Raw genomic sequence first — 21,642 nt, forward strand, 5'->3', positions numbered from 1 at the left:
ATCACGGAAATATTCCAAGCCATCTGTTAACGTGCCATCTAAACACGAAATGCCAGTAGACGAGACTCATTACATACCGTACCACGTTTTACATTGTTCAGTATACATTACTGTTAACAAACAGACATGTTCCGGCGTCTACAATGAAATAAGACAATGTACCTAAGTCACGTGTCGTATTAAGACCACTTTCTCTAAATATCCAATACACTTAACAATTTTCTTTGTGTGACCAATAAGTTTTAACTGTTTCACACTGACATCCATCTCATTACTACCAGCTACTGTCAGCTGATGGGCTCTCAGTTTAGAGAACTCGTTCCACAGATAAACAAATTGGAAGTCACATTTACTGTCCATTAAGCGACGCACGCCCTGTGTTTCCATACTAGAGTGCACTACGCGAATTACGAACGTGAGACGTTAGTGTCGCCTCGACCTGCGACCCGGATGTGTGGACGGACGCGACCAAATCGAGCCTGAGCACACTCATGCGTTTTAAAAGTCGGTCCCTTTATGGTCGGAACCCGAGGCCTAATAGAGTACCTATACCTAATCAAAACAAGCATGTTATTGCTAGCTGCGCTAAACGGCCAGTGTTTCCTTCCGCACGTGTCACGTGCGGTGGGTGCGACGTGAGCCTCCCGCATGACAGCGAGCCAGCGGAGCGCGGAGACGGGACACGTGTCCGCAGCCACCCGCTGCGACGACCACCCTCTTGTCCAGAAACAAAAGGCCGACATAAAAACTAATTACTTGTTGTTTAAACAAGTCATGAAATGAGACACGCACAAAACATTTCGCACCACCGCCTCCCCAGAGATTGCCCCGTGCGTTCCGTTCGGTCTTGTTTCCGGTCGCGGCCAGATAATGTCACATTATCAACTGACACGAGATGTGTCGTATCCACGCATTGTCTCGCGGCCGCCGCTATATCGAGGGCCTATACAAATAACTCAGTCGAGACACTTAAGCCGTCGTTCAACAGCAACAAAAAAGCGAACAAATTTGGAAACGATCCGGCTCTTAAGACGTGTAAAATGGTGCGTTAGTGTCGCAGCGCATAAAAAGCGGCGCTCTGCAAACAGCGCTAGCGCCCCACCTGCCTGCGCCTGCGCCGGCCCTGCCCGAACCATACCAATAAACACTACTACAACTTTATAACTCGAATACTAGGTTTAAAATCTGTCGCTTGTAGTCCTCAGTTAACTGCACTTGACTTCGCGGTACCATACTCGTATTACCTAATAGGAAAATAAAGTGCGCAAGTCCTACTTCAAACAGTAATTCTGGACCAATGTTTATTGCCCATACGATGCAGTTGTAACGTTCCATTTTCTCAAACAATAAGTACTTATGCTTCCTTTTTTATACGACAAAATAGTGAACTGTTGGTTTTGCTACAAGAGTTTAAGCAATTCATTTCAATTAATATATGCCACCTAAACTGTTTATACTTTACTAGTTTATTCTTTATAATATAATCAAGTACTCGAAAATTTATTTCATTAATGTCGAATTTTTATTCACTAAGGGACAGGCTGGTGTGCTGAGACGTAGACTACTTATTTTAGACACCATTCATATGTAGGCTTACTACAACACTAAACCACGAATTGCATATACCGATATACTTATTGTTCTGCATCGGATAGAATAATAAACAAATTTTGAGTATGATATGTCTACGAGTATTTTAGTTGTCCTAGTTCAAGCAAGCGACGCAGTACATTCAGTAAAAAATATGTAGGTAGGTACTGTACACTTAGCGAGCTACTTACATAAAGATTTATTTTTATTTATTATTTACGAGACTGGCGCTGGCGGAATTTTCCTCATTTTAATTGCTCGAAATAAACTGTACAATGACTGCTAGAGGAAAAAATTCCAAAGTAATTCTATATATTTATTAAAACGAGGTTTGTTCAATTATTGAAATACTTCTTGTAACTTTGGTTTCTGTTATACATATGATGTCGCAACGATATATATGGCAACCTCTATCTTGCTGGTGACATTTATTCATACCCATATAAACGATGATTGATTGACTAATTGGATTTTAATGCTACATAAGACGACATGTTATAGTAATTTTAAGTATTTATAAATACTTTGAGTGGATTCTGAGCTGCTCTCCCTGGCGCGGGCGGGGCGGCGGTGCCGGTCCGCAAACAACCCCGGCCGACCCTCGCTATTTGCACAACATTCGACTGTTTGAGGAATAGTTTGTTTTTGGGTTTAGTGTGTTGCCATAAATTAATACGAGTGCGGATCGTCAAACAGCCTATTGTGTGCCTCGAGTGTGTATTTTATAAGTTAGAGCGTTGTTGCTCGTTAGTGGGTTAAGTGCGCGCAGGAAGTAGGCATGCCATTACTCATTCGCAGAAACGGAGCACTGCACCATAGCGGGCTGCTTGTGTGTGTGGCGTTACAGTGAAGGTTGTTCACATCGGAGCGTTATCGAGCACGAGGACGCGTTTTTGCAAACTTAAATCGTCATTTCAATGAAACGGTGATATTACTTATTGGATGAACTAACTGGATTCTACAATGTTGATCGGTTCAGTATTGCAGTATATTTGTATAGCTCAATAGTTTGAATCAATTGAATAACTTTTTACATCACTAACAGTATGCATTTAAATACTAAATCAAACTATTTCTCAGAAAAAAAAAAACAATTCTCTTGGAATTTTCGAAGTGAATGCTCTAAAAACAAAAGCAAATTTGAAGGTAATAGGTAGGTTTCACAGATAACCTGACTGCGTTAATTTATGTTTCATTTCTCGACAGAATAATGTGAAAGAAGATTTGATGAACAACTTTTATAGGGTACGCTAACCTAACACTAAACACCGGTGATGTCTTATATCACCAACATTCTAACAACTCTTGAATTCTCCAACATCATTCATCCGACCAACAGGATTTTCTAAATTTGATTTAGGTACGAATGCGATCACACAGACCTGTTCACACCCCTCTCGTTCAGTCAGACCTTCCGACCTGTTAAACTCTGCCTTTACTGTGGCATTTCTACAAACATCAAATGGATGAGTTATTATGCGCTAAGTCCTACTTAGTTATAGACTATGGATCCTTCGGTCTAATCGTGATTTCTTATTAAATTAGTGAAAACTATTATTATCCCGTTGTTAAAAAGTAGGTATAACTAACTAGCTTTTACTCGCAACTTCGTCCGCGAGAATTTAACGCCACCTAAAAAACTAATACACGTTTTCGCAAATCCCACGAGAATTATGTGTTTTTGCTGAGTTGAAAGAAATTTCAAGAAAATTGGCTTTGTGACTAAGTAGAACGCGTGAAAAACAAAAACAAACTTACTTTTGCATTTACAATATTACTTGCTGTTTATGTTACCGGTGTTCTTGTTAAATGTTTCTATCTTCATGTCTTTCATTTTTTATTAATTTATTAAAACTTTTTTAAGACCTAAAACTACAAGAGATCAATTTAAGTATTAATTTATGCACAAGAAGTTACTGCTTGTGTAAGTTTTAGGAAGAAGACAACCAGTAAACGATTCAACAGTTAAATGCAATCCATGCCATTTATAATTATTAATTTATGTTATGAATGGCGGTTCCACGAAACAACAGCTATTAACACTAGAGCTGCGCCCGCGCATCGTCAGCAATAATGCGATCCCGGCAGATCTTGTTTAGCTCCGCTAAGCAGGATTCATTCATCGCGGGCTCCCAGCAGAGATGCTGACGTCAGCATACGTAATGTACACGCCGACGAAGTTTTATGACAGAATTTACATGGAGCATTAGGTACTTCATTGCTTTCCTTTAAAAAAGTTAAAATGAATTATCAATCTACTACTTATATACATATATACAACTACTACTTATATGTATATCTTGTAACAATAATATGTGTTATTACAGTTGTTACTGAGTTTAACCTAAATCTTTTGTAAATAAATTTGAAGTAAAAGGGTTATTAAAGACAAATAGTATTTAGCCATAAGTTTACTGAGTTTATTTAATCATTTTAATTTTAAGATTGTAGATAGGTATGCAAATTCGTCCGTAAGGTGACGTAGCCACTTATCTGTGACGTCTCAAGTGACGAAAACCGTATCGGGTTCGGAACATACAATTGAAGTAGTAATTGCCAATTTTTTGTGTCTGTCGCAGTCGTATTTTACAAACACACACGCTCATTACTTTATTGTTAATTTTTAATACACATTTTCAAAAATATTAATGTTCCTGTTAACAAATTATGTTTCATCCAAAATGACGCAAAATCATGTAAAAACTATGCAAACTATATTATTAGAACTGAAATAATAATGTAACGAACATTGAATAAACAATGGCATGGCTTCGAACGAGGACAGATCGCGGGAGGCAATTAAATTATAATATACATGCCAGTGAGTGCCATACGACTGTCGCCGCACGCCATTCTCGACCTTACTGGTCGGCGGGGACGAGTGTTAGCGGAACAGTTTTCCGTGCAGGAAGACGCCTGGCCGCCTGTACTAATTGCGCGCACACATGTCTGTACGTGGCGCACACTCGCGCACACGCATGCCGTACAACGAGCTGATAAGAGCGGAGGACGAGCGCGGCGGCGCCGAAAACAGCTCGCTCCGGGCTGACGATCCATGATAGGACTCGTCATTTTGTGACGATAACTATCAAAACTTTCACTATTTGTTTTTGCTTTTTTTGTGTTTATCTAAAAATTACTTTATCGAAGAAAACTATTTTGTACCCTATTTGTTTGTTTGTTTGTTTGTAAACTCTTTATTGCACATAAAAATAAATATAACAAAATCAGAACAGTTATTGAATATAAAAGAATATGTACAATGGCGGACTTATCCCAATCGGGATTTCTTCCAGTCAACCAAAATAAAAAGGAAAATCCATAGTCAAAGAGGCAGCGCAGATTAAAAGCATTGAAGATGCGTTACAACAATCAATTAATTACAAACTAAATAATGATAAACATACATAAATAAAATATATATAAACTTACATAAATATAAGTACACTCAAATGTTAGATGCATCAGAATACAGTCTTTTGATTAGTATTTTAAAAGAACTAAGGTTAAGGGCTGATCTCGTATCTTGGGGAAGATCATTCCAAAGCTGAGCAGAACGTACACTAAAAGATAAACCATAGGTTCGAGAGGAATAAGGAGGAATAAGTAATTTGGGATCGTTATGAGACCGCAAACGACTATCCGTCTCACGGAACGAGAAATTATCATGAAGATAGCGGGGGAAAGAAGGATTAAAAAGGACATTAAACAAGAGAGATAGTGTGTGAACATTACGTCTAAGGCGAATTGGGAGCCAATTCAATTGGCGACGAAACTCAGAAACATGATCGAACTTGCGAAGACCGAAAACAAAGCGAATGCCCTGGTTTTGTAAACGCTCTAACTTATCAAGCAATTCCTCAGTAATGTTCAAACAAGCAACATCGGAATAATCTAGAAGAGGAAAGAGAAGCGACTGAACAAGCACAGTTTTAGTGACGACGGGTAAAAATTTTTGCATATTATGCCTATTTTGTTTGAATCAAATGTAATGTACTGAAAGTTCTTAAACATTTAACATGATAAAGTATTTCTTTTGTAAGTGATGTCCTTGCAATGAGACTCTCTTGATTCTATCATACTAAATATTTAGAGATTCAGAGAGTCTTTGCGGCTTGTTACCATTGACTTTGTCGACCCGTAAAGGGCAAAAGTTGTTTTGTAGTACCTACTTATGTTTATTTTGCTATTCAACTAAATACTAAAAACAATATAAATTTACAATTGGCACTTTTTGTTATTGGGAATTTGAAGCATATGCTATCTACTATATTCGTATTGTTTAATATAGATTAATAATATTAATAATAAGGGATGCAATTGTACTTTATTATTTTCATTTTTGTTGTATATTTTTGCATAAACGTATCGTTAATAAAATATGCAAGTATTACATGTATAATGTTCAACGAAAAAGACATTACTCTGACCATACTCAAATAAGACTTAAACGCGTTACGAGCGCTACGAGCGCTACGGCGTGGGGTCGTAACCGTTTCTACAAAATTTTTATAAGTCTATAATTTTTTTTTACATTGTTTTTTCATAAAAATTCAAGACCCAACGGGAAGCTCCGTCGGTTTGCCGAGGGCCCGTCACACAGCATTGTTATCGCAACCTTTACTCGGTACATTTTAACTATTTGTTTGTGATTTAATTAGTTTAAATAGCTAATAGCGTTCAATAATATCTTGACAAAAGTAATAGCTTCGTGAAACCTACTTACAAGATTTTAGGACCGCGATGTGTTCTTTTATTAGTATGCAGTATTTTCTTCTCTCCTATTTGATGATTTCTTCTGTAGGTATTCATTAGTACGAGTATTTGCATTTAATTTATTCATGATATTAACTACACATTACTACTCACTAACTACAGGCTCACCAATAGATTACTGCTACATTATGATCAGACTGTGTAGTTATTCCCGTACCACTTATATATTTCGTCCGACAAGACTTCACTTTTACATTTAAGATTTGGTGTTCAAACCAACGAAAATGACGATTCTTAACGATACATACGAGTATTTAATTATTTTGATGAATAATAAAAGTCACGCAAATTGTTCCTCGTGATTGATTCTCACGTCTTGTTTTATGTAAGTACAGTTTACAACATAAAATGGACACTACTTTTGTTGCATAGACGTATCGAAAGCGGTGTTGAGACACGAACGTGCAACGATTTCCGTTATCCATGTATATTAAGTAATAAAATCAAATTAGCTACCTAGCTATGTAAGAACTCCGGAACATTGAATTCATAGCTTTCGCCTTATGGCTTTCGCTTTAGGCTTATTCATAGACTTTATTAATTCGAAAGTAAAATCTTTAAGAATTTAACATACTCGTAATTAGCAATTTTTATGATTGTCCAAAGGTTATAAATTTTATGATACACTTTGACAAAATTTTATGACTAGGTCTGGTTTCCAACTACTATTATATATCTCCTAGATTAGACAAAAAAGTTGACAAATAATATCGTCAATTTAGAAAAGTAAAAAAAATAACTTACCCGTCGATGTGATGATGATGCTCATGTGCATATGTGGAGGGCGCGGGGTAGGTCTCGTAATGGACGGCGCGGTAGTCGTCGCGGTGCTCCGGCGACGGCGTGAGGTCGGGGCTGCGCCCGCGCAGGTAGAGTCCGTCCGTGGAGCCGCCGCCCGGCTTGAACAGCGCCTCGTCGAGGTGCGCGTACGCCTGCATGTCCCGCGCGTGTGCGGCCGCCGGTCGCAGCTCCTGGTAGCTGCGCGAGTGAGACGGCGACATGTGGGCGTACACGAACGGCGGCAGGGGGGGCGGGCTCTCCGGCTGCCCCCCGGCCGACTCGGCGCGGCACTCCGCCTCGCCTTCTGCGCACACGAGAACGACAACGATATAGACATCTATTTTATAGCGCGGTGACAGTGACTGAGCGACGCCGATTGGCCCGGGCGGCGCCCGTTCCGGTGGTGGACGGCCGTGTAGTTGCCGCTTTGCCTCGCATTGTATTGATTTATCCACGCTACCAGTAACATCACGTGCATGTGTTTACTAATTAACTAGATGCAAACCCTTTCATTTGTGGTATTTTGAAAATCATTATTATTACGTAACGTTTAATGAGTTAAATTCAACATCATAAGTTGCTTATGTATTTGACAACAAAATTTGTTAATGGCTCGAGTTTATTATATGATGTTTGAGTTTGAATCAATTAGTTAAAATGTAAACAACTAGTTGCAAGTCAAGTAATTTGTTTGTTTTCCCATGAACGAATCCTCATTAGATCGACATGAGAAATTAAACATCTTACAGAAACCTGTAATTAATAACATAGAAAATACTTGCGACACACAATGTATGGCAGGGTGAAGGCACCTGATATCGACCTAAATGGAACATTATTATAAAAATAGGTCTAAATTTGTTGCGAAATTTATGCGAAAAAGTCTCCAAAATTTTTGTGAATATTTTTGTGAAAAACATCACAACATTTGAATCAATACATATAATAAAACAGAAAAAATAATCGTATGCAAGTACATTGAGTACCTATATTTAAAAAAAAATATTTATTACGATGAAGAAATAGTAACCGAGCATGAATTTAAAAAAAAAGGTCTGTTTGTATGATTACCTATATGTTTGTTTGTACGCGCTAATCTCCGGAACTTATGCCTGGCCAACATATAGGGTACCTACCTAGGTATATAATTTATTTTGGAATCAGAAATAGCTGATGTCGAACCTCAGCTCAGCTTAACTATAGAAAATATCGAAAAGATGTCTGAACAAAAGATTTTCAGTCTGATGGGTATTTTCTGTTAGCGTATAAAAATCGAAGATCTGGAACACCTGATCCAGAACCATTACAGACCAGCTGAACTATCCGAAATATGAAAAAGACGTCTTCAAAAAGCAGTTCAACCTGATGAAAATTTCCTTTTGGTAAAAAAATGGAAGATCTGAATCATGTGATGTGGAAGCCAAAGTGACCAGCTACTCTGTGATGTGTAGATACTCGTACATAAATGACGTCAACAAGGCCACGTCGATCTAGCTGGTATTCAATACACAAAAGAGCCGGACAGGTGCAGACTTGTGTCATGGGTTGCGTTTCGGAGTTCAATTCCGTGAGTCAGTGAGGCATTCTTGTTTGATTTTTTTAATAGAAAAAGAGTCAAAGCGCTATTTTGTTAGAAAGCATAGATTTACATTTATTCTTTTTTATGAAATAATCGCGATGTCAAGGTAAGGAATCTGTAATATTGAGAAATCTCAATATTGGCCAGGTGGTCGATATTGGGGAAATCTTTAAAATATGAAAACAACGTTTTAAGGAATTAAAAACTATAGAAATAATATTTACAAACGTACATAAGAACATTTTCTGACTTCTAGGTCCTAAAATCGGCCACTTAGGCAAATCTTATTTTACCAGCTACGGCCGATATAAAGGGAATCGTAGATTCTAAAATAGAGTACCTACCTACATTACTATAAATATTAATATGGTCCATATGGACCGTATGAAAAACTACTTAAATATTGTTTTCTGATAAACGGAAACCCGACATTAAACTAGCCGTTAACCGGTTGCCTATTGTTTGCCTAACTATTTACATATTATAAAATATAGTTTAGTTGAGTTAGTATCCCGTAACACAAGTTTCGAATATCCAGACCAACTTTTTTTTTATGTAATATTATAAAGATATGTGTTAGGTATTGTTTGTAAGGAAAATAACTCAAAACCTTTAGGACCGATAAATTCGTAATTTTGCGAATTTATTAGGTATAGTTTCATTATCCACTAATAAACAGCATTGTAAGAAGAAAGTTTCATTTACAAGCATTCAAAGACTAAAAACGTTTCTATGGCTGGGATTCATCTTGTAGGCCATGGGCTAGCAGAGTGAACGTGGCTTATTAGTCTTTTCAAGACTATTGGCTCTGTCTACTCCGCAAGGGATAAACACGTACCTAATTATATGTATGAACTAGCGACCCGCCCCGGCTTCGCACGGGTGCAAAATTATAAATGGACAAACCATTCGTGTTCAGTATTAAATGTCTTAGAAATGAAGAGTTATGGGTTGTAAACCTCTTGGATTTAAGGATTAAGGACAAATCATACATACACATGTACAATTGTACATACTGGACGTATATCCCATACTGTATTTTTTTTTATTATTTACTAGCGACCCGCCCCGGCTTCGCACGGGTGCAAAATTATAAATGTATATAATGTAATATAAATGTATTGTACATAAAAACCTTCCTCTTGAATCACTCTACCTGTTACAAAAAAAAGCATCAAAATCCGTTGCGTAATTTTAAAGATGTAAGCATACAGACAAACAGACTAAAATAGCGACTTTGTTTTATACTATGTAGTGATAACATAGCCTTCTTATTAACAGATGTTTTGTGATTATTTGATAAATGATATAACATGTAAATTACTGCACATCTATCCTAATATTATAAAGCTGAAGAGTTTGTTTTGTTTGTTTGTTTGCGCTAATCTCAGAAACTACTGAACCGATTTGAATAATTCTTTCACTGTTAGATAGTCTATTTATCGAGGAAGGCTATAGGCTACATTTTATCCCGGATTTCCTACGGGAAACGTCAACAATGCAGGTGAAAGTTGAATGAGTCGGCCATCTGCAAGCTTTCCACGCGAACGCTGCGCAAACCAACAAAGATATAGTAAAACAATGTACTAAAGATGTGAAGTACTCATTTTTTGCCACAAAAAAGTCTGCGAGAGCATATATCTATCTCTTAAGGTTTACTTACAATAACCACTTTTATGTTCATTTTTTAAGATTATTTTTCATTATACCTAAACATAAGTTATTTTGAAACCAATTTTCTTTAATTCAGTATTAATCCTTATCCAAATAAATATGTTTATTACTTTCGGCTTACAGTAGGTATATAAATCAGACGAATAGGTTTTGAGATATAGTCGTTATAAGCAATTTGCAGCGAAATAATTGATAAAGCCGAGGAGGATGTTTGCAAAAATAAATATGGTGCTCAAAATAACTATTCCACGCGGACGAAGTCGCGGGCACAGCTAGTATCATACAAAAGGAACAAGATATTTGGATAGAACACACATCAATTACGAGTTACTCATAAAACATAAATTAAGGCATCCTTGTAAGTACTAATATGTGTAACACAGAATTAAATAGGAAGTCAACCACATAGTAAAGTGCACACACAAACCTGTAAGAAGGTTCTTGTTGATATCCGGTATGAGAGCGTCAAATTCAAACTGTTCTATAGCACTCCACGCGGGGCACGGCTCGTGTCGCATTTTGGATTTTAACTGAGTTGCCTTTAACTATTAGCCAGAGCTCGGAAATGCGCTCTGTCTGGTGGCGATGCACAAACTGCCGCTTCGTTTGAATAGTCGCCTGCGCCTCCTATGGCTATGGCATCCCCGCCACCGAGCCCCCTCTCCCGATCCCTTTGCTATTGTCCCTGCCCTCTCCCGGAACTTCAACTGGAGGATCTCTCTTTTGTGTTTCAATGTTTTATTTATTCTTAATAATAAGTAAACCATAATAGGCGGACTTCGCAGTAAATACTTTTTACTACAAAATAAATTGGCTTTCTTGTTTGATTTTTTCAAAAGAGTCAAAGCGCTGTTTAGTTAGATAGCATGTTTGTGCATTAATTATTTTTTTATATGAAATAATCGTGATGCCAAGATAAGGAATCTGTATTTACTGTTTGTGTATTGCTGCTTTGTTGACTACTCCAAAAATTTAGACTCCTTAGAACACGAAATGATTTGGTTAGCTCTCAAGAAACAAGCAATTCCTCACAAATACATAAGAATAATAAAAAATGTGTAGGTAGATATATGAACTGCGCAACCAAAGTTAAAGTTGAGGGAGAAGGGGAAACATAAAAAGAGGTCGGCAGGTGATCCTGTCACCAAAACTATTTACAGCAGTTCTAGAAGTATTTAGAAATCTTGACTGGGATAATCAGGGTCAAGGTATTAATGGAGAACATCTAAGCCATCTAAGATTTTCAGACAATCTAGTTAGTTATTTTATCACAAACATACAAAGAATTGGAAAAATTCTCAACGATTTGGCAAAAGAAAGCAAAAAGTAGTAGGTATTAATATTATGAATGTTGACAAGACAAAGGTAATGACGAACGGGATACAAGAGCCGATCATTATGATAACATTGTGGGAGACTGTGTCAGCGAGTTCTACAGACATAGACAGGTCGGGGGAGGCCTTTGTCCAAGGACAGACGGACACACAACTACTTACATATCTATAATTTACTGAATATCTTATAAAAACTAAAGTTCGAATAAAGGCTATTGTTATTCTTAGATTTAATTTAACCAAATGCCCGCTACATAACGTTAACGCGATTTAATAAAAGGAATTTGTCTTTCAAAGAGAAAACCGCTTATGTTATTTCAAGTTGGGTCATTAAGTTTGATACCTAACCTCTAAACATACAGGAGTACCTAACCAAACTCAATGGTTACAATTCCACGAGCCGTTATGTCCGACGTTGCATTATCATTGATGACATATACCTATGTATTACCTACCTAACTGTAACGTACTGAAGTTGCGGGCTGCAAACGTTTGAGTAAACCATAAAATAAAGTTGCTTAGCAGAAATATACCTGACCAGGAGAGTACTCCCCCTGACACCTCTTGTGTAAGTTAATATATTATTTTGTTTAGATGAAGGATTTTAGGTTTAGAAAAACTTGCCTATTATGTCAACAATCACAGGTTCTGTTTGAATAATTTGAGTCATTAAAAGGATAAAAACCATCCATATTTTTTTAGCCAATAAAATTCTGATAACATAATTATGTTAATAAAGTTTTAATTAAGGATTGTAAAATTTATGATTGTAAAAGATTTAAAATATATTGTATAATGTTATATTTTCTTTATACTTGTTTGTTTCTGTAAGTAACCTCTTAGTTTCTTGCCGATATTATATTTGTTCTTTGTCTTTTGTATTTGAAATGATGACTGTCAAGATTATATTTTGTTATAGGTATAAGAATTTTTGAAGAGGTGTACTTTCACCGTTGTATTATTGGCATTAATAAATTAATAAATATGTATTATTTGAACTCAGGCGACATGGTATGGAGGTCATGGCGTTAGTGATTGAAACAAAATGGCCGGCTCCTTCGAAAAATGAACGCAGCGTAGGCTCTGATTCGGTTAACTACATGTCACAAAATTCTAAAAAAAATTGTTTTGGCTGAAATTCGGCACAGATATAGTTAGGAACCTGGATTAGAATAAAGGCTCCTTTTTATCCAGAAATACTATCCCAAGGGGATAAAACAGGGGGTGCAAGTTTGTATGGAACTTCGTCATTTTTGAATCGATATAAAAAGCTATAAATAATTAATTATTATGATGATTAAAAAATAGCATTTTATTTATTTAATTCATTATGCTTTGTTTATTGATTTAGTTCGCATGGCTTAGATATTTAACTTTTGACCACCCGATACGAGATGGCGCCTCATGAGAATTTAAGAAATAACACGATTGTAGCCGCTGGCAAAATTTTTAATTAATTTAACAAATCGCAAGGTCAAACGCTTGGAGCAGCCGGAGTCGACCTCAGGACGAATTGCTTCACACACGGACAGCTCTACGTCGCTTTCCGCGGGTCACCAGCTGTGACAGTTTATTTGTGATGTCTCCAATGGGCAAGACAGCAAATGTTGTATACAAAGAGATACTTTAACTTTCCATTATTATAATTTCCTTCTTTTGTCTTTAGAATTTATTCGTTTTTTAACAGCTGCGCCCCCGGGACTTTGCTTGTGTAGGAAAAATAAACTATGTTCTATTCCAGGCATAATTCTTCCCGTGTAGGTAGGTATGTAAATTTCATAAAAATTCATCCAGTAGAATTTGCGTGATTGAATAGCATCCTCAAACACTCACGTAGGTTATCTATTTTTTGCATAATAAGTATCTATTAGTTTATGTCAATGCAAAGCTCTTTATCTAAGCAATCTTTTTATGGAAGCGAAAATAAAGCAGGCGAAGCCGCGGGCAAAAGCTAGTTAAATTAATAAGATGATAAAATCCGTTAGATACAATTTTTACATTTTAATATTTGTCTATCTCTTATTGTTTTTTTACATTTAATACATGTATCTGCCATTATATTAAAACAAATAAATCTGACTGTATGTATTTATTTCTTATGCCTGTCAATTAGTCAATCATTGTCAAAGTAGATTGTCAATGACAAAAATATGTAGATAATATTGTCAGATGATATTTACTTTGTGGGTAGCATTTAGTTTGTGGTGGGTAGATTGGATTTGATTGGATATGTACTGTTGTTGTTTTATATTAATATTCTTTTTGGTCAATAAACTTAGAAATCCACTATTTTTTTTTAATTTAGAACAATTCAATTCACAGTCCAATATTTATTTTGCTTCTAGTGATAATTTAGTGGTATATTTACTAATGTTAATATTTTCGTACCGTGAGACTGGCTGGCGTGAGAATATATATAGGATAATTTTCATTCCTTCATCACACCACAGGTAAGTTCTTATTAATATTCCTTAATATTTACTAGGACCTCGAACTATACGTTTTATCTATTTGACAACCGGACCCGGAACTCATACATACATACCTACTTCAACCAGTACATAATATTACACAGAACACTAACCTGCATGAATCTTCTCGTAAGTATCCCGTAGGAAATAGTGCAAATCAAACAGTTCTATTGCGTCGTATCGCATTTTGTTTTTTTTTTTACTGGTTGTCTTTACTATAGTCAGATCTCGGAAATGTTCTCTGTCCGGTGGCGATTCACAAACTATCCCTTCTTTTGTGGGGTCGGCACCTGCGCCGGCGCCTCCTATGGGTATGGCATCCCCGCCATCGCGCTCATCGGATCTCTCATTGTGTTTCATTATTTTATTTATTCTAAATAACTAGCGACCCGCCCCGGCTTCGCACGGGTGCAAAATTCGGAAAAAATTATACATGCAAACCCTTCCTCTTGAATCACTACCTGTTACAAAAAACCGCATCAAAATCCGTTGCGTAATTTTAAAGATTTAAGCATACAGACAAACAGACTAAAATAGCGACTTTGTTTTATACTATGTAGAGATAAGTAAACCAAAATAGGCGGACTTGGTAGTAAATAATTTTTACTTCAAAATAAAAAAAAGCCAAAGTTTGGCCCAACCTACTCCAAACCCAATTTTCATGTTTCATGACAATATTTAGTTCTAAAATAATGCAATGCCTAAATACTGGCGTTAGTACCGGTTACATCTTTACCACGACCATGATTGGGAGAGATAGATTTTAACACAAAGTGACTCCCATCTGACCTCCGCAACCTTTGCAGGGGAGCCGTACCTAGTCATATTGAAATAGTAGAACTTATGTAATGATGTTGATTCTTATTATATTGTACTCATATGTAGGTATGTTGTGTAAGCGTCACGATCTAGCTCACATCATTATGGTTAGTAGGTTGTCTTTTGTTGTAAAGTATAGGTATATCTAGTATAGGAGTATTAGTAGGTATATAGAAGAGGAAGTTTTAAATTAACTCCGCATGTTTTCAACCAAATTCATCAATCCTTTCACCAATATGTAAGTACTCTACCTATATATGCATGAAATATCATTTTTTTAAAACCTACTCATCAAAATCGATAAGAAAAAGATTGATAGGCTAACAGATTGACTTTCAACATTTATAATGTAAGGATGGATAGATTCGTCTCCGCAGCACGTGTACCTACTGGCTCTAAGCCTGCGTGTGGTGTGGCGCGGGTCGCGAGATGATAACGCTCGATAAGCTATCACCACGTGGCCGCCGATAGCGTCAGCTGATCGCGAATACCTACACGCCGCTTAGCGGTTATTGTAAAACACCATTTTACAAGATATAAAAAGAAATGCACTCATTTGAAGAAGACTTTCCAAAGAAATGTTATAGGTATTTCGTTTAGATTTTATGTAAGCAGAATGAAGAATATTATTTAACAAATTTGAAGTCATTTTGACATTTGTCATGGTTAAATCCTTTTTTAATTTTGATTAAGGACTATTAATAAATATAACCCACGAAATAAAAGAAGTACTTAAAGCATGAAACTTTGGACAGTAATAAACATTGCATCACAGTGAGTATGGACATTGAAATTTTGATGTTACTTAAGTAGGTACCTATATTATAATCTAGCTGTTGCCGTCTTTTTTCGGCATGAAAAATGAATTCTTATAATATCGTTCCCAGTTCCTACGTTTGTCAGCTGTTCATACTTTATACACTCAACCAATCAGTATTGAATCTTTACATAGTACCTACATAGTTAGAAATTATTTCTAAACGCGTAACTTTTTAGGATAGTGTTAATACCTACTGCCAAAATTCAATTCTTAGCGCATTCTTCGGAACACAAAGCCCTTATATTTACCTACTGTTCACGAGGAAATTTTCGCGGAGGAATCCGCTGAGGTATACCTATTGAGATAAATTTAATCACTGCATTTTAAACCTACAGGTAATATATAAAAAAATATCTCCCATAAAAATCACCGTTAGAACTCGAAAAAGAGTCATTGGTACGTACAAAACGCATGTAGGAATTACAATTCCGCAATCAATCCATTGAAACACCTACGCCGTCGCTCCATAGCCACGGTCAACGATGCGCAAGCACTTAGGGTACCTACGGTAAAACCCCCAATCATCGACACTAACGCACGAACACTAGTATTTTTACAATATTTGTTTTATTTTTATTATTTTATCGTATTTTGAAGTTTTGAGTTAAATTTTAGGGTATTTTGCATGATATATTAAAGTAGAAATTAATGTGATATAAAAATTTACAAGATATACCAATATAGATTTATGGTATTTTTGTCCTAATATTCGACTGCAGAAATCCATTTACCGACCACCAGTTATCGACATGTTCCAATAATCGAGATCCAGTAATCGACATGTTCTATTTATGGACACTCAATATTTAACGGTCCATTAATCGTGCACCCAGCCTAAAATTTTCAAATGGTAGCTTTTAATCATATCAATTAAACTTACACAGTAGTAAATTATTCATAAATGGTCAATGATAATGCGTTCTTGACTGCGTCTATCGCCTGTGCAATTTGAAACGGCGCGGCGCGTAGTTTTTTTAGGTGCTATTCTTAAAAAAAATTATGTCAATTATTGGTAACGGTTCAATTTCTAAATATATTTATGATTATTTTAAAAGTGCTAATAAGAGCTAACTGTCCATGAATTAAGCAGCAAAGAATTTAAAACAAAAATAATTTCAACATTTGTCGATTATTGGAATATGCGCTTAAAAAAATAACCAATGATCGACAAGCGAGTAATCGCTTTAAAAGTAACCTTAATTGAAAAAAAAAAATATTAAGAAGTATTGACTTTGAGTCCCCATCTGTTTAATAATAAGCTCTCTCAATTTAACAAAAACTAAATAGTTATGAGCAATAAACCTTACTCACCTCCTTAGTGATTTCGCTAATAAAACTGGATTTCCCTTAAAAACTTCTGCCGGTCGATATTTAAAGCTCCACCATTTTTTATCAAAATAACCGAATGTAGAAAGTGACACTTGCAATGAGAGCTGGATGAACCTTGTGTATAACCTATGCTCGTATACGTTAAAATACACAACATTAGTATATCCTTTTTTTATTTTACTTTTTATGTGTCGATCATTGGTGGTCTGTCGCACATTGGGTACTTTACGTTACTGAAAATAAAACGGAGCGCGTATTTAATTTCACTTTATTTCTGAATCTGTAAATCCAATTAACGTACTGTAAAGTACAAAATTTATCTCCATAAAATTATCTTGATAAATAACTTTCAATCATAAATGATTCATATTTTTGGGCATTATTAAAGCCTACATTTTTGAGTGTACCTGTGCATACACAATCAACCATGTGCCAGCGCACGCAAGTAAAGGATATCGGAAGCGCCTTTTTTCCTCGATTACTGTAGAAATATTGAGTAATCTGTCTGAAATAAAATTTATTTAAAAACAAATATATGCCTATAGCACTTTCGGAAAAGTAGCTTTCTAATGGTGAAAGAATTTTTTTAATCGGTTTAGTTGTTTTTGTGTTTATTCGTTACAAACATACAAAAATACAAATCTTTTTCTCTTTATAAATAGCGTGGATATTGTCGCAGTGAGACGAGATTCGAGATACAAGATTTCATTCGTAGTAGCGGCGTGGTGCCGTGCTCGGTGACGTAGCAACGAGAATTCCCGTCATTTCTGCTAGCTCAAATATATTAAAGTGAATAGAAGATCTAAACGGAAACTTTGACTGCTAGACGAACGTTTTGATCAAAACGGGGACTTCCTAGTAAAAGTTCAGGATAGGACTCTAAACCGATGAGCGTGCATGAAAGTGGGTGATGCAAGAAGTGCGTGGCCAGTGGAAAGATGTTTCTGCCTACTAAATAAATGTGGATTTATAGTAGGTATGTATGTCATTTCACTGTTCGTACAAAAGTAGGTACGCGACGTAATTTTAACTCGTTAGGTTCACGTAGCGGGACCGGCGCGGCGTCAGGTAGATGACAGTTATTCAAAAGATATTAATTGGCGATCAGCGGCCATTTGTGGTCGCACTTCTCGGGAACTGTGATGGCTCGCGGTTTCGCTCTTTTAGTTCTCACATTGCAAGTCATTATGGTAATTATACATTGAATATGAGAGAAAAAAAATACTTCTATAGGTATATGACAAGTGCAATGAACATGATACTTAAATTAACGTACTACACACCTACATCACTTTCTCATTTCTTACGAGGGATATACTTACAGTCTTGAAAAGTGAAAGACATTCAACTGAATGGCTTAATGATAAATTTGAGATTCAGATAATGACTTTGGAACTGCAATAGTCAATGACTCGCGCTGTCGGGAGTCATTCACACAACTAATAGCGCATCTTACATTAATTATACAAAGGTAACTCTATTAATTTCATGACATATGTATTATGACGACTTACGGAAATCCTGCCACACAAATTATTACTTATTATTATCTATTGACTTTCGATTGATATGTGTAATAAGGCATTTGATATGAACAAAATTTAAGCATTTTGTTACAATTTTTCTCATAATCCTACGAGTGTTAGTCCATATTGCGTTCTTATCTGCCTGGAAGAGTCCGGGGTGTGTTATATAGGTACACGAGTTTTTATTGATTAAATCTGTTTTTTACACGAAGTGGCTTCTGTGGGATCTCTTGACATATCCCTGAATGGTTTTGTAGGAGCACCGGTTAGCAAGTGTGTAACACCGATATAATAGATATAATAGTCTTTTTTTATTAATTTAATATGTCGCATAAACTATTTTATGTACAATTAAGTAATAAAATAAATCAATTTCAATGTCGGAGTTGGTTATCTTAAATTATCTTGTTTCTGTTATCTGTAATCCATAATTCTGCGATAGTTCTCTCTTTACATAAATAAACAAAAATAAACCTCCAATTATCACATCATCGAGATCGGCGACATTATCGCCTCCGAGAAGCTATAAATTCACCCACATTAGCAGCTAACTGTGTAAAGTTCCGAGGATCGCCGCTGAAAAAACTGTGTTTTATAATCGCGGCTCCCCGCCGGGCGCCTTCGTAAACCCGCACCGATAATGGATTTAGTGCCGGACGGCCATGTGTCTGTCTGTTTGTCACGAGCGTCAACACTCCGCGACTCGGCAGACGGCCCGGTGTCTATACACGTGTATGCGGTTATTGCAAATATATTGTCATTGCAAACCACAATGAGTTTGAGAAAACAACCTAAGGCATTGATCGGCTCGAATAATAAATAATGTGATAAAATCTGGTTCCGTTCGCTGGCATATCGAAAAACAATTGCTGAGTAAACACGCGCCACTGATGACCATTCTGGTTATTTCTGGAATCACCAGATTTCAAGATGGGGAAGAGTTTTCGCGTGACGCGCACACAAGCAAACAGATAGAGGAAACATTTTTAAATGGCAGTTTTGACTTCTATTATTTTAACATAGATCACCTACGATAGAGATTACATTTACATACATACATATGATCACATCTATATCCCTTGTGGGGTAGACAGAGCCAACAGTCTTGCAAAGCCTGAATGGCCACGTTCAGCTATTTGGCTTAAATAGCTTGATAGAATTGAGATTCAAATAGTGACAGGTTAACAGGTTAACCCATCGCCTAAAAAGAATACCAAGTTTGTTAGCCTATCCCTTAGTCGCCGTTTATGACATCCATGAGAAAGAGATGGAGTGGTACTATTCTTTTTTGTATTGGTGCCGGGAACCACACGGAGATTACGATAGAGATAAAGTCGATTTTTTTGACACATCAAAGCACTTTGACGATAGCATTAAGTCCGCCTATTGTACTTTACAAATTGTAATTGTTACAATAAAGAATAAATAAATAAATAAATAGATATTGTCAAAACATCGGTCGGTCGCAGTTACCTATATGGTATGGTTTCTTATTTAATATTCATTGACAAATGTTTTTATTTTAAATTTTAGTTTGGCCAAGCAATCTACAAGCATTTAAATTTTTCAAATAATGACGATTCACAAATATGTATAAAAGGCTAAAAAAATAATATAAATGATAATTTTCCAGATTAAAAAGAAAAATATGCTGTTTGTCCCGTCTCCAATAAAAAAATAGAATAAGACCACTGCATCTCGTTCTCATGGGTATCGTAAATGGCGACTAAGGAATTGGTTTATAAACTTGGGATTCTTCTTTTGGGCGATGGGCTACCTGTCACTATATATCAATTATATCAGTAAAACACCAAACAGCTGAACGGGGCCTATCAATCTTTTAAATACTGTTGGCTCTGTCTACCACGCAAGGGATATAGACGTTATGATTTGTTTTTCAAAAGCATTGTTTTTTACGCACTTATTTTAAAAGGAAGTAAGTATTGTGTTTGTCAACGGGGCCGTTGACAAACACAATACTTACCTTTTGAGGTTTCTCTTGTTCGAAGACACTTCACTAAGAAATTATATACAAAATTAAGGATATTACTTAGTTTTTATGACTTTAAAAAGACCAATTATTATTTATGACCCAACAAAACTACAGCACGCCAGCTGCACATTTTCAAATGGTATTTAAAAGAAAGGCTGTAAAAGTTGGGATTATTCTTTTGGGCGATGAGTAAGCATCCTTGCCGCAAAAACAAAAACTTTGATTTGCTAAATATGAGTTAAACATGTAACTTTGTTTTAAATAATTGTGTTGAGTCCTACGTTTATCATTTACCAGTGACAGGTTGCCAGTTACATAGTGGAAGGGAGGAGGTTTAACATAAACAGGTATCCAAAACTGTCCAACTGAAAATTAATTGTTTTACCAACATTAAAATAAACACATGTATCAAAATTTATCATTCAACAAATCATTGATATATAAGTATAATAAAATTTACCCGTTAAGAATAGGTATTTCAAAATTTATACTTTAACATATACAGATTAGTTCTTTACTATCGGTATGTCATTGTAAACTAGCTGCTGCCCGCGGCTTCGCTCTCCCTCTCTCTTGTATTGGTACCGGGAACCACACGGCACTTATTTCATTTCATTACTTCTTACTTTTAAAACATCTATAATAAAGTCTCCAACGATATTACATTATAATTAATACTGGTGTTTAGACACGCACACTTATACACACCTAAGAATTTTTAAAATTAATCAAAAAATACATGTAAGTTATTACGAGCTGGCGCTCTATATAAACAAGCGATTATTATTTTACAATCAATCAGTTCAGTTGCACTCAAACGTGTCTAGTATTTATTAAAATGTCTGTATGTTGCCATCTATGCTGTGTGCGTACTGCATACAAGTTCCTCCTGTATAAACTGTAGCTTTACCGAACAAAGCAGCTGAGGTATAGTGATGTCAGCTAAGTCAG

The 21,642-nt window shown here is 36.1% G+C and overlaps 1 protein-coding gene across 3 annotated transcripts in view; it reads right to left on the reverse strand.

Annotated features, from left to right (window-relative positions):
* LOC106140039 (transcription factor BCFI) overlaps positions 1 to 21,642 on the reverse strand; it is a 53,287-nt gene that overhangs the window by 12,576 nt on the left and 19,069 nt on the right. For all 3 annotated transcript variants that reach the window (XM_013341559.2, XM_013341557.2, XM_013341560.2), the window contains exon 2: positions 7,111 to 7,450. In XM_013341559.2, coding sequence (XP_013197013.1) covers positions 7,111 to 7,450 — 340 coding nt within the window. The remainder of the gene's footprint in view (positions 1 to 7,110; positions 7,451 to 21,642) is intronic.

Source organism: Amyelois transitella, chromosome 4 (genome assembly GCF_032362555.1).
Source record: "Amyelois transitella isolate CPQ chromosome 4, ilAmyTran1.1, whole genome shotgun sequence".
NCBI lineage: Eukaryota > Metazoa > Arthropoda > Insecta > Lepidoptera > Pyralidae > Amyelois > Amyelois transitella.